Below are 15,192 nucleotides of genomic sequence, written 5' to 3' on the forward strand. Positions count from 1 at the left end.
AATACATGGCCATGAGTATTCATACATTATTAAAAAAAAAAAAAAAGTTAGGATGAATAAAATTTTAAACTAGATGAGATTCTACATGCCTGAAAGACATTTTTGTACTTAATACCAAACAATTCCACAAACCTCACCCCAGACTGTGACTAAGTGTGAAAAAGTGTCTACTGATAGGACAAATTAAGAGTGAAAATATAACAAAAACCAAAAAGGAATTGTTTTATGACAATTAAAGTTTTTAAATTTAAAAACAAAACCAAAAAAAAAGCATTTTTCATAAGAGGATCTCTGTGCATTTTATTCTGGTAGAGTAATAAAAGTTGTTACTTTTAGCAATTACTTTTCTTCTTTATGTAACTGGATTAGCAATGCCACACTAAGTGTATTTCTAGTGAATTACCCAGAACCCCAAGAGACTTTCCAGTTTATTGTTTCATACTTCAAATTGTACCTATCAAGCAAATGTATTTGCAATTTGCTGGCTATTTTCAATTTTAGCTTGTGATACACAGAGGCTATGAATTATAAGAAACAGTTCAGAAACTACAAGCATTTTTCACATACACAGCTAAGAAAAAGGTATTCCATTCATGGTGTGCAACCCTTTTGTTAGTGTTAAAACATGAGATCAATTAGGAATTCCAGAATTAGCCCCAGGTACTGGGAGTTGTTCCTCACTGACAAAGTGCTTCCTCTGACTATGGTGGTTTGAAGGACACATCGGTTCTTATTATACAAATACAAAAATTAGCTCTGTTACCTGTATTTTGCATTTACATGCCACAAAACATCAGAATAACAGAGGAAATCTCTAAATATGACACAGGAATAAGAATCTCCTGGTGCATGGTTGCATGACAAAGATATGATCCTTTTCCCTGCAAACATTGCCAGCCCTGGACAGATGGAGCGTGGCAGGGGCTGGAGCAGGGCATTGCTGGGAGAGCCATGTGCTGTCCCTTGCTGGGGACAGTCTGTGGCCACACGTCTGCAGCACAGCAGCAGCAGGAAAATCCTGCTGGGGGATGAAGTCCTGACATCACTGACCCTGGCAAAACTCCCAGAGACAAGATTCTTCCCAAGTTTTAAATACTCTAACATACTGTACAAACCAGCTACAAGATAAACCTATTCTACCTTACAAAAGGTTTGGGGATTTTTTTACCTGACTTGGGTAAGAAAGCTATTGCAAATGCCCCAGACCTCGAGGAGGCATGTAATTACTGAAAGTGGAATGTATATTTATATCTATATAAAACAGTGAAATGAATGCAATACTCTCTAAGAGATTGCTGTGCTGTCACTGAAAGGCCTGTTAATACTGGAGCCTAATTTGCACTTTTACTGACATTTCAACATGATGAAAAGATGACGTATTTTTTGTCCCGTTCTAAATGCAATGAAAAAATACGTTACCCTTTGTTGCAGAGAAGGCATGAAATCTAAAGCTACCTGTCTTAATGCTATGTAATGCTTATTCTATTAAAAGTTTAAATTAGTCTCCAAGAAAGCTGTCACCATTCCATTTCCAAGATAAAATGTAATTCTTTACTTCAAAACCTATAAGAAGCATCTCTCTATTAATTTTTTTTCCATAGAAAACTTTGATAGATTTAGTCCCTTATGAATCTCATTTAAAAATAAATGCATTTAAATGCCAATTGGGACTTTCTCTAGAGAGCTAAGAATAAATGTTTTAAAGTGGAATTCAGAAAGAAGAATAAATTTAATGTTTTTATTCCCAAGGTAACTGAATCTTTTCCAGGTATTACTGGTATCTGCTACTTTGACTACTTCTGGTAAACAGAGCTATTTTTCCTTAGATTATACAGTTTACTTTTCAGAGAAAGCACCCAGGTATTCTGACAAGGAAAAAGCCTCTGAAGAGTAATCAAACCTTTTTTTTGCCCACTTTATCAATGCTTTGTTGAAACTAAAGGTGTTGTACTATTACTACTTTTTTTTCACTAGTCTTGGTTTCTGCAGCAAGCCACTATCAAGAGCACAAGAGTGTAATGGTCCATAATAAAACTAGCACATGTAGCAGCATATTATTAAGCCCCATTGAAAAAAGGAATATAGTTTGAAATAGATATTGTACTGATGTTGCTTACTAAGTTCATTTTACATAGATATTTATCATTGAGTTGGAGGAAGTCATTTACTGAGGCTTTTTAGATTATAAGTGTGCTAGTTTTTTAATTATGCATAATAAATCACATTGGATTTTCAATAGATCATTCACTTTAAATCTTGGATTGTGTAAAAATAGTATGTCTGCTCTGACCTCACTTTTTTTTTGACCGAAAAAAATAAAAACTTCAGATTTGAAATACTAGAAGAAATTGTATTTCTTCTTTCCTGAGCTCACAAAAATCTTACCTGGAGGTAAGATTACTCAGAGAATATTTTCACTTTTTTTAACAATTACTTTATAATGCATTATCTGTCTAGCCTATCTCCACTTCTCAGTCTCTGTAGAATTTATCACAGGAAAAGATACCAACTTCTAATTATCTTTTTTTTTTGTATTTTAATTGTTTTCCTTTTGTTTTCAATATGTTTGTGCAAGCATCATTGAATAAGTGCATGTTCCGTTTTCCTGTATAACCCTGGGAATATAGTAGATGTCTTCAGTGTACCAAGAAGCACAGATTTATGCTAGTAGGACACAAGCTAACTGTAGAGGTTAAGTTTGGCTTCACAGGATTTGCCTCCCAGGTTATAATTACAAAGGCCCAGTGTGTTGCTAGGGCCAGAGCTCTTTTTGATGGATAAATCCCTAATAGCCTGAGACATAGTAACAAGGGTAAAACTAAGGTTACTATGCTGTTCTACTTCAGGTAGTGTGAGATTCACTAAAAAAATTTGCAAGTCAGGGAGAATGTGAAAGCTCAGCTGGCAGTTGATAGTTTTTTTCCCTCTCTGTGAAGTCTGCAGCTTTTTTCTATATATAAGCAATCTATTTGAATGTGATGAAGCACTAAGGTTTCACACACTTAAAGACAAGTGATAAATTGAAATGGCATGGCTCTGTTGCTAGTTTACTGCTGAAGTAATCCAAATACCTTTTTAGTTTTTGTTACTGTCAAATTAATTTGTGTAAAATGTGCCAGGAGAGAACTCTAAAAGCAAACCAGGGAAGAAAGATATCCCATTATAATCTTCTATTTTAGTGCATGACTTACTTCAGGCTGCAGTACTTCCTGAAACTTCAAACCAAAACACAGATGTAAAATAAGACTTCCAAACAAACCACACTGCATGCAAATGAAAATATAAATGATCAAGACAGTATCTTTATTATTTTCTTTGCTAAGAATATAGTTCAAACATGAGATGAATGCTACAACAGAAATACAAGATTTTCTTCTACTGTTATGTGAGTTGCATCTTTTTCTATGCACAATGCAAAAAGTACAGAGTTTTGAATAAATTTGGAAGGGAAGAATGAATATTAGAGAAGGGAAGAGATATGAGCTTTGTAATATGAACTTGGTTTCTAATTTCTGTACTAAAATCCATTTCTTGAACAAGTTTCTATTGTACAAACATACCTGGTTTGCACTGGTATGTGTATAGCTAGTGGGGCTAGTAGAACTCTCAGCAGTATAAGGAAACAGTGAACTGTAGATTTTTAACAAATGCATTTACCATTCTGCTTCTTGAAACTTAGATACTGTGACAACAGAACAGTACTTATGAAAGATTTACAGGAAAACTCTCTCAGAGAACCTAACAGCAAGAAGATGTAAGAGAGTTCCGAATGGGATCCAAAGTGACTAAAGGACAGTTCTTCCTAACTCAACATCATTAAGTGTAAACATGAAGACTTTATATTCCATTAGTATTTTTGTCTTGTTCAATCTAAATATTTTTCATTTAAAAGCTAATTGCTTTGTAATACTATCAAATTGTTTAATTGAAAATACAATGGTTTCTTTGAAAATTTATATGAACAAAAGTTCATTCTGATATTACAAACATTTTAATAACTGTGAAAATTAGATTTGTTCTTTACATGGCTCCACTCACTAAGTATAATCAGAGCCTATATTAACTAAGGAATGTTTTGAATTGAGACCTTATGCTTTCATTGATGCATGCAGAAATCTGAGGGCCTCTAAAATTCCTCTGACAATATGTAAGAGTTAACAGCATATTTGAGTACAGATATCATGAATATGAAACCGTTTCTAAGGTCCTGTAGTAGTAGTTCTTAAGTTCTGTATTACAGGACTTACCAGAAAACAATACACACCTCAGAGAAAACAGTGTATTGGGGAGTGTTATATCTCTTCACAGCTTGAGGACACCAAGAACACAGCAGTTGTAACAAAACCAGAACTTTAGAGAGGCATGTGTATTTTCACTCCAAAGTGCATGTTAATTTTTTACTCTTCAGTCTGGAAGAGTAACACAGGTATTTCTGACTTATCCTGTGGGTGGAAACCTGCATTGGCAGCATTTTGAAGAACAAATTTCAATTAGTGTCTCATGATTGTGACAGAATTATAAGAGTCTTGAAAAAAAATTGGATTCTGGAATGCCTGTGTCCAATCTCTGAAACTGTAAAAAACATCATCTGGCGAGCTCTTTCTACCTGCCAAAGCCTCTGAAATGCGAAGGTGAGCATTATATTAGGTGGGGCTATAACCTGCCAAGGAGCAGTCATGGAGAATTTTGTAGGTAGTCACTTCTTCTGATCCCTCTCCTTTTTCAGTGTATTACATCTTGTTTTGGTCATAGGCTTCCCCTGGCTTTCATTAGAGGTAGTGTGTATATGGCCAAAATTCAGTGTTGGAAACCAGTTTCACATCTGTTACAGAGTAGTCCAGAGTCTGTTATTTTGGCATCTAAATGATACAAATCCTGGGTTTTAATAAGCTGCAAATTAAACCTGAATTTTAATTTTCATGATGTGAAAATATGTGAATATGATTGGGCATAATACAGAATTAAAAATGCTAAACTCCTAAGATGATAGTACATTTAAACTTTCTGTTATTTCTTTTGTGCATTTTTAGTGGAAGGCAGATGAGCTTTTGGCTTTACAATTTCTGACTGGCTAAACTACAAAAAACCTGAATCCTGCTAAGGTGATCCAAAAGAAAAATTGGGAAGGTTTGTAGCTCTTTGCTTGCCTGTCTTGGTTGAGTACCAAGTCAAAGCTATATTCTACAAATAATAACTCTGGCAGTGTGGACAAAAGGTTTTAACAAGTTACCTCCTTTGCTTAAGCACCCCATCATATACATTAATCCAATGGCTGTAAAGCAGTCATTGTGGGGACCATTTACTATGCTCTCAAGAAAGATCATGAAGTGAATCATCCAGAAAAAACCTGATAATTCATTTTATCATCATAGAATACTGAGAAGCTTTTTTTTTCTTATTAGTTTAACTGATGCTGCACAGATTTTTGTTACTAAAATTGCATGACTTCCACCAGAAGTGGAAGTATTTTGTGAAGCTGAAAATTTGTCTTTTCTTTCTATCTTCCCCATTCTTTCTAATAATTGATCAATTCTTGATCCATGACCCATGATTTAGAGTGAAAAATGTTCATCACCTTCAGATTTATACCTTTGCTAGGAAAGAAATATCAGATCTTGTCATCACATCATGTTAACTACTACTGTGGTTTCCTTCTGCTCCCATTGCAAAAAGTGATATCTCACAAATATGAGGTGTACAAGTTAACAACCCCCAAAGCTTGTCACCTGGTCTCCCAGCTTCAGGAAGATGTATTGCAGGGAAGAAGAGACTGCATTGGTATAAGCTTTAATAAATACAAATTTCAGAAAAGCATTTCTTAAAATTATATTGGGATAGATTACCTGGGGTAGAAATAAAATGTTGCAATTAGAAAATATAATACTGATCTTGCAGCTGGCAGGCATTGTTATCAAGGTTCACAATAGAAAGTTTACATTGAACTTGTCCTCATGAGCACAGAGGGCTGATGATCACATGATAAGAGATTTCTGCTTTGCATCAAATGCACTTAAACACATTTTCAATAATTCCATCAGGACATACATTACAGTCACATAAATGGTGCGTATATGAAAGAGGAAATACCAGTTTTCCTATTATACACAACTCTTCTAAATCTCCAGACTGACAAGAGAAAAACAAAAACTGTGCTGGTTCCTGAATCTGACACTGAGTTGCAGGAGCTGGTAATTAAAATCTACATGAAATTTCAAACCTTAATAGATGTTAATCTGCAGTGCCCAAATCCTCAGAACAAGTAAATGAAAAGAACTATACCCAACTTTAATTAAGTAACATTATCTCAAATAACAATCAAGGGAAGAGGAATATATTTCATTATTTGTTTTGCAAACCTATTTGCTACTCTGTTAGTAGGCATTATCCCTCTCACTATATGTAACATTCTATGGGAATTACCTCTGAAGAATTATTCTTACTTGTCTCTTCTGCAGTGAAAGAGAGAAATAATAACTTGAAAATTCTGCTATCAATCCGAATATTTCTCTGACAAGATCATGATTATTTTCATCAAAAAACTACTTCTATACTTCTATATTCTGAAATTAAATAAATAAATAAATATGTCCATTACAATTGTATTTTTCAAAAAAAGCCCATACAGTTTGGAAAATGCTTTGATTGCTTGGATAACAATCAGGAATTAAATTACTTAGCAGAAAAAGTTCTGCTTAATTAAAAAGTTAGGTTTTTTACTGAATTATCTGTCATCACCACAATCAGCAAAATTATTCATTTTGAACTAGGGTGCTTCATTTATTAAGTCTTTCAAAATAAGAGATGGAGAAAAGACATAACATAAACAAGAGAAGCAGTCTGAAACATGCAGGCCCAGGACTTTATTAAGAAGATCCTATAGACAACAGGATCTTCAATAGAAGATCCTATATAAAATATATAAAATCAAATGTTTGAGAGAACAGGATCCTTGTCCAAATCAGATTTAGCTAAAATTAAATATTGTTATTTGCTCCATAACATACCTATAAATCCTGATGTATTTATAAAAAAAAAAAAAGTGTTAGCAATATTTGAGGAAAATTTTTCTTCTCTGCTCAGGCTGGATTTTAAACATGGTCAGGTTAGGGAAATTCATGATATCTAGTATATTTTCTAAACTATTCATTTTAGGACAGAGGGAATACAAATAAAGATTTGCAAAGAACTGTTTGTACAATCTAAAATGCAGTTTGATGCCCTTGATAATCTTCTGAGAGACTGCAGCAATGGAAAAGTAAATTTACTATTTTGTCTCTCTTGATAAATGGGATTCCATCAGTGTTAACACATAACTTTTGTCAGTTTACTGTCTAAATGCTAAATAAATAGTACTGACAAAATAAAAACAATTTTCCTACATGCACAGACATACAGGTAGGAAGGGAAATCTGGAGATTAACTTGTCCAGCCTTCTACATGGGAGGGCTCAGCCAGCTCAGGTTGCTCAGGGCTCTCCAGGCAGACCTTTTCGCTATCTTTGAAAATGGAGATCTTCCAAACTTTTCCAGCAACCAATGCAAGACTTTGCCTTAATGAAAAAACCCCAAACTTCAATAACTTAATGTCTGCTCAGAACTTTGGGTGCTGTGCCTGTTGTCCCTGTCCCATGACTCCGTGTCTCAGAGGAGTCTGGCCCTGCCTCCTCGCTCGCTGTGCAGCAGCTGAGGATCCGTGAGCAGCTCTGATCTCTCCTTGCAGCCTCCCCAGCCAGGCACGGGCACAGCCTGCCCTTGAACCTCTGCATGGTGAGCTACAGCTCTGCCACAGGGGCCTTGCTCAGGGCTGATTTGCCAACCCTTCTGCAGGGAATCCCCACAGCACGCTGTCCTGACTGCACCAAGTGCAGGGAAATTATCACTTCCCTCTAATAATTCATAGAAGTACTGGTATAGTACTCATCACGGTTCAACAATGTTTTGCTTCTAAATGAAAAAAACATTCCCTCCTAAATAAATACATACATATTGGTTTGCACATTCACTGCCATACAAATACACATGTTTAGCCTTCCAATATGATGTGCAATCATGTAAAGAAGGTGCTAGAATTAAATAGTCTTATTTTAGGCTTGGGACTTCTAATGACATGAGTACTTATTACACCGAAGCATCTATCATATCCAAAAATGGAATCAGGTAAATAAAAATTTCCTATAATTCTGAAAACTAAAATTTAGAACTTTTTTCAGTAATCACTGTCTGAGATTTGACAGTAATCCATGTCCAAGAAGGTAAAATTATAAAGAAATAAATACATTGTGTTCTTTTTCTTTCAATTATGTCCTGGGAAACCTTAAGATGAACACCAGCATGAATCAAAATTCCCTACATGGTTAAACTATACAGAAGTCATCAAAGATTCCTTTGAGCCTCGTATGCATTAAAACAAGCAAATTTTTTAATTCAATATAGACATTATAATGTTGCAAATCCTGCAGAAAGATTATCAAATATAAGGGTATTTCAAGCAGTAACTTGAGAGAAATAGTTGTAAGGAAACTGATGAAGGAGTACACAGGGTTTCACAAATTATTATATTTGAATGCAGAGCTGTTCAAATTAGATAATTAAAAATGATTGAATGATTCTGATAGCTCTCTGATCTCCTCTAATATTTCATTAAATAGATCCAATACTGTTTCAACATTTTTCCTAGTTTATTTCAATATAAGTGATGTCAAATGAAGCTCAGACTACCATTATTTCCAATGTGGTTGAAAAATTCTTTAAAGGCTTTTGCATTCAGAAATATTAAATATTTGCATTAATAATTCATTGTGCTTGAATTTGTTACATAAATCCTGCTCCATAAGCAGAATGACTGAAGCTTTATCAATGCTAAATAAATTACATTTACAAGTAATAGAGAAAATTAGCTAGAATGCATAAAATAAGATTTGACATAACTAAGACGAAAAGCAAACTTTCTATTGCTAAGAAATAGAGTAGCCTTAACTGAGAGCTATTAGTCACATGATAATAGCCATATGCATTGGTTTAAAATAGTCAAGCTAAATATTTTACTTTTCAAAATAATTAGGACAGCTATAGGGGACTTTTTATTCCCTATAGTGCAAATTCAGTTAGCCATGATAATTTAATGGACAGTCAGGCCACGCAATCTTATTAGTAAGGCTCCCCTTCAGCAGCTCCTGGAGTGAATTGTCATTCTTCACAGAAATGCCACCATCCCAATTTGCATCTCTCATACAGTATTCTCTCAAAGGGACAAGCATATTTACCCTGCAAGCTTCATTTGTCATCAGTCATAACACATAATGTCCTATCTTTTTTATTCACCATAGATTTTTACAAGTTCAAGCTCTGCATCCATGCCATTTACTACTGGTAACTCCATGCTCCATATGCAAAGTCTTTTTTCTGATTGTAAACAGTTTCACCTGTTTCATTTTTGCCAGTAGCCAGAGATAAATAATATGGAATGGCTTTGATTGCATATTTGCATTACACATCCTGTTTAAACACAGCCTTCATTTCTTCTTTAATACCCAAGAGAGAACTAGAAATATCACTGACCCCACAAGAGTCACGCCACTCTCCAAGGTACATCTATATAGCAGAGTGAAGGTGCACTGCTGGCAGTGGTAGCAAAAAGCCAGCAGTAGAATCTGCAACATCTGTTAGCAAGTTAATGCAGACAAGTCCCCAGTAGGTCATTCCCAGCCTCCACTGACTTCTTTGTCATCACTCTTCTCACCTACATAAACTTTAGGAGAGTAAGTACAGATAAGTGTTTTCTTGTTAAAATCACACTTTTGTATTGCCACCCTTGACTATCTCTTCTTGACTGTTCTAAACTAAGAAAAACAGGGTTTGGTACTCTGCCATTGACATATTTGTCTTAAGCCTCTTTGAATGGCACTTTGGAGTCAGCAGGTATTTCAAGTCCTGGCAGAGCTCCCTGTGGGAAGCGTGCCCCAGCTATGAGCCTTATTGTGCAACTGAATGCAGTGATGCTCAGTGCACTGCTGGGAGCTGTTAAACTCTTCCCACCTCTTGTCTTAGAGGCTGCTCCATTTCAGGGAGATATGTAATCCCTGCACCAGTTTACAGCTCACATATGGAAGTTTCTCCAGATGGCAAGATCATCACCAAGATGATGTGCACTCTTAGGACATGTGGCATTCTTTCTTTGCTGTTATGTAAGTAATTCAAAACAGCACAAAGAGATCTGCTTCCTCCTTCAATTGCCCTCAGAAGATGAAGCATAGGTACTCTCACTAGCTGCAGACATCTTGATTTAAGTATTTCCTTTACCAGCAGTAACCTCTGCACTCCACTAGATGTGTCATATTTCCATTCAACTTACTCTCTAATGTAATTTTCTTATTTTCTGCTTTTGACTGTTTGTATTCACTAACAGTAATTACAGAGAGAAAGACTAGATCAGCCTAAAAACATCATAAGAGGCCACATTCTGCTTCTGTAAGTAATTTAATTTGCCTGTTGAGGGTTAATAGTTAAACCATTCCTATCTTAAAGCTGAAAGGGATGATGATTGCCTTCAAAAATCAAATCAAAATACCTAATAAATCCAGGATATTCTGTTCAGTTTCATCCTAGTTTATAATTTCCTAGCCACAGTCTACAGGTTTGTGCTTTTAAATGAAAATGTGGTTAAACAGATAGAAAGGTTTTTCAGATATTTTATTCCATGAATGCACAGTACAGAATAGGCAATCATAAAAATTGGCCTCTACAGTAATGCTAACTGAAAGCAATTTACTCATTTGAAGCTTATAAATGTAAAACTTCTGTCAAACAAAAAAATTTGGCTCAGGTTCAACAAGATTTAGTTTTGAAAATAAACACATTAAAGATGTATTTTTAGGAAAAGGGCTGAGATAGGGACCTGGATAGGCAAAAAGAGACACTTTTGACAGGGTACTGAATCTACCTGTGTCACAAGTTTCCAAGAAAGATAAGGAGGATAATAGCTTTTGATTTTGCCCTTACACTGGATTGGACAGGTTAATTCAGAAAGAACTTTCTCCAAAGCCATTAAAGGCAATAGAAAGCTCTCATTGACTTTAAAGAGCTTTTGTTCAGGTCTTACACATGACAGCTGAAAGACTGCCATTGATTGCAAGCCCTAATTTTATAAAGGTCCTTCATATCCCCAGGTTGGAGGCATTTGGAAACATGTAAATGTATAAATAAGAGCATTATAGGATAAAATTTGCCTGTTTTACTTTAAAAATTATGAGAGAGCTTCTCATTGCACATGTGTACATCCAGGAATATATCAGTTATACCATGCACTTATTCATAACTGTTTCTTAGATACCCTCACATATTGTTTGGATAACCATCTCTGCACTGCTGGCTGCCAGCTCTAAACATTTAATCTACACAAAGTACAGTTTATAATGACTTTTCCCTTGAGTTAGCCAGAACATTGAATACAGAATATAAATTGTCACCTTGCTTTTATGCTGATATTATCCTGACTATGCAAGCAAAGACAATACCTGATCTGGCATAAAGTAAACCCTTTAAAATTGTTAAGGAATTTGAAGCAGCAGGGGAATCTAAAACTTTATCAGTTTTTTATAATATCTCCTGCATTTCTGATCTAAGAAAGCAAAACCATTGCCAGGAACATTACTTTTATATTTCCTATGCTGTTGAACTATAACCCACAGTAAAAAGGTCCATCAAACAGGAAAACTACCATAATTGAAAACAAAAAAAAAGAAACTTTAATAAGTGGTACCTTTATTATATTAGGTATTCATTATCACATTTCTGTAGTACGCCAAATAAGGAATGCTACCCTAATATTATAAAACTTCACTCAGAATTTAGAAACAGCAACAGTCAGTTTAAGAGAAATCTTCATGCTAGTCCAAGTAACTGAAAAAAAAATCCAATAACATGTAATTTTTTACCCCTTAAATTATAGTAAAAATATGCAAGTTCTCTAGATGTTTATTGGCTTCTATTCAAAACTGCTATTTTCACTGTTAAGAATGGCTGGCAGATTTCCAAACCTGAAACACATTAGTATTATAGCAACAGTACTCTGTATCACCTGCTATTCAGTATTACACAAAGCATTTTTTAAAAGACAATGTACAATAGCCATTATTTAATTAATTTAGTCCTGTATTAAGAAAAGGTAATGAATATCTAAGTTTTGATCACATACAAAGCTAATAGCATTTCTAATTCAGCACTAACCATATATACCCTGTTATTTTTCTACTATCAGTTAAGGTATTAATTTTATTCAAAGACAAAATTAAGAACAAAAATAGTAAACCTTTTAAATCTTAGTTTAAGCACTTTGATTTTATTTACACACTTCAGGAAAATATGTGTCTATTCTTTAAAAATCCAATTTCAGCCTTGTAAAACCACACAATAACAAAATATTATTTATTTTATAACATTTTTCTGAACTAAATAAAGACAATTTAATCAGGCCAAGTTTTGTAGTTTAGAAATTCCTATCTCTTCAAAGGTGCATCTAATTCAGAACTTGATTGGTATCAGGGTTTATGCTTTATCAATCTAACCAATTAGGCCATTACACAGAGTTATTCTCCAAGAGAAAAAAAATATTCTGACATCTGTTCTCAATCTGTTTTTCTATAATTTCCTTTTATGCCCCATGTAGCCCATTAAGTTCATCTGGAAGACATTACTGAGTCTCTCTGCACTATAAATGCCTTTCTACTATACAATCACATCAAAGTAGAGGAAATGGCAGCCTACAACACTGTCCACTTAAGCCCCCCACTATTTCTAGTGCATCTTTTGATTAAAGAAAACATCATTTTGAAAGTCAGAATTGTGACACACATGTCCTAATGTGACACACATTTAACCCCATATCTTAAGTGACCTTTATGCTAACAAAGAGAAAAACATTTCCATGTCTTACCATGTCTGTTCCTTACCACTGCTGCAGTCTTCGGAGAGAATTTTTTTTTTTCAAAAAGCACATACCTTCTGAATGGCTTGAAAGAGTGATTTCAATATTTTAATTCACTTGTGCAAATAATCTCCAGAGTACAGAAGAGCAGTAAAAATGTCGCAGTAACCTAAAATCTTATATGTGTAGTATGAAAAGAACCTAGAGTGCAGTGAGTCCTTCTAAATGCACTTTCCATTTCCTTTTACAGACAGAAAAATTCTATATTTTAGCATTCTGGAGCTAGTTTCAGACCCTGTGATCTCTTCTGTTCCTTCTGCTTGCATTCAGCAATTGCTGTTCTAATTTAATTTGAGAGGAAAACACCTATTTACAGCTGACTTGCCCATAATGTATTCATCAAAGCAATACAAAGGTCATTCTTCCTGAAGAAAGATAAAGAATTCACTGTCAAAATCTGTCCTGCTAGCTCTCAAAAGTGTCATTGCTGTAAGAAAAGTGATATACTATCTGATGTTAGCTAACAATTGATGATTAATGCGAGCTAAAGGCTAGTGAAGGGGATTTACTAATATTTATAAACAGTAGTGAATGGAGCAAAAATCTGAGGGTATTTAGATTTACCCCAGCATTCTGTCTTGCATGAAAGCTGCATTGTGAGTACCTTGAGGATTTTACCTTGTATGAATTTCTGTGTGAGCTGCTGTAAATCTAAAACCAATGTCCAACTGCTAAAGGTTCTTTATGCTCTGAGCCTACATTGGCAATATATTTGTAAGTGAAAAGAAGATTAGTGGCTTTATGACTAAGATTTATGTTGGGAACAGAGAGTGACAGAGAAAAGCTTACTAAGGGAGGAAAGAGATACCTACACAGGATAGACTGACTTAATTCTGTCAGAAAGAACCTCTAAAACTAGATGTTAGAAATCTTGGAAGATAGTAGAAGGAAAATAATAATGAAAAACAGCAGGAAATAGAAGTACACAAAAAGTGAGACAAACTAAAAGAAGGCATCACCATTACATGCTCCAAATCAGACAGTGGGCCTATTTTGTATTATTTCTTGAGAACAAATTATTTCAATTTAATAATTGGGCTAAACTTCAAGAAGCCAGATAAACTCATAAGGTCCTTCTTGTCATTAATTCAATTAGTTAGTGGGATGACTTTTGTATGAAATAGACATGAAATGCATAAGGTGGAAAAATCCAGTCTTGACAGCTTCCCTATAACAAGCAGTGGGCTTTTAAATAACATTAGAGGAATATTCTCCCTTAAAAAGAGAGAAAAATCCTGCATGTGGAATAGGGCTAAAATAGTTTGTATTTCCACAGCAGGATACACAGTTTATGCAACTATTTCCTGCATGCTAGATTAAGTTAAAACAAGAACAAGAATCTATACAAAGCATAACAAAGCCAAAACCAAACCCAAACTAGAGTTCAGAGAAAGAATTGACTGTCCTGCTGACAAAAAGATGCACACTTTTACCCATAAAGAAAGATATTTTATGGATTGCATTTTCTTCTCCTTCAATATGCAAAGAAAATTTTAATATTTACTTTGGGAAAAGTTTTAAATATCTCTACTACTGTCCACTGACCAATTTACCAGTTCACGCTTGTTAAGCATGGTTACAGTTCCCCAATTCTTTATCCCAGCACTGGCACTAAAGCAGGACAAAGTTCCCAGGAGGGAATCAATCCAAATTGTATCAGCTGGCAAAATGTCCTCAGGGAGCATCTGTCAGCTACAGGGAGCTGGCTCACCCTCTGGCTACAGCTCCAGCATATTCCTCCAAAATTAAAATCTCTACCAAATCCCCTTCCCTGTGGGGAATTGAAGGAAGTCCTTATTCTTTTTATAATAGCTAAGAAAAAACTCAGTATCTGCTGACCAAGATATTTTACAAAGTTTAATAATTCTCACAAAAACAACAAAACTACACTCACAATCAATTCATACTCACTGTGTTTCATATGCATAGTTTTTCAGTTGCAAAGTGTGATATACAGAGAATTTACTTACAGGACCAAAAGCGTTGCTGTCAAAGCTGTGCCCATGGTGATCTCCTTCCACCCAAATATGACCGTGTGGAACTTTCACATACTTCTTTTTGTATCCAATGGTTCTAAGCAGAAATGGAAAAAATGGTTAGTTTAAAAGATTTTAGAAACAAATATCTCCCCAAAAACCCAAAAACCAAAACATAAACAAAAACCCCCAAACCCAACAATGTTTTGTTAGGAAAAATTCACATATTTCTGAG

The 15,192-nt window shown here is 34.8% G+C and overlaps 1 protein-coding gene across 2 annotated transcripts in view; it reads right to left on the bottom strand.

Moving 5' to 3' along the window:
- IMMP2L (inner mitochondrial membrane peptidase subunit 2) overlaps positions 1–15,192 on the bottom strand; it is a 410,018-nt gene that overhangs the window by 76,487 nt on the left and 318,339 nt on the right. For both annotated transcript variants that reach the window (XM_064702640.1, XM_064702639.1), the window contains one exon: positions 14,952–15,054. In XM_064702640.1, the coding sequence (XP_064558710.1) occupies positions 14,952–15,054 (103 nt within the window). The remainder of the gene's footprint in view (positions 1–14,951; positions 15,055–15,192) is intronic.

The sequence above is a fragment of the Zonotrichia leucophrys genome, chromosome 1A (assembly GCF_028769735.1).
Source record: "Zonotrichia leucophrys gambelii isolate GWCS_2022_RI chromosome 1A, RI_Zleu_2.0, whole genome shotgun sequence".
NCBI classification, from domain to species: Eukaryota; Metazoa; Chordata; class Aves; order Passeriformes; family Passerellidae; genus Zonotrichia; species Zonotrichia leucophrys.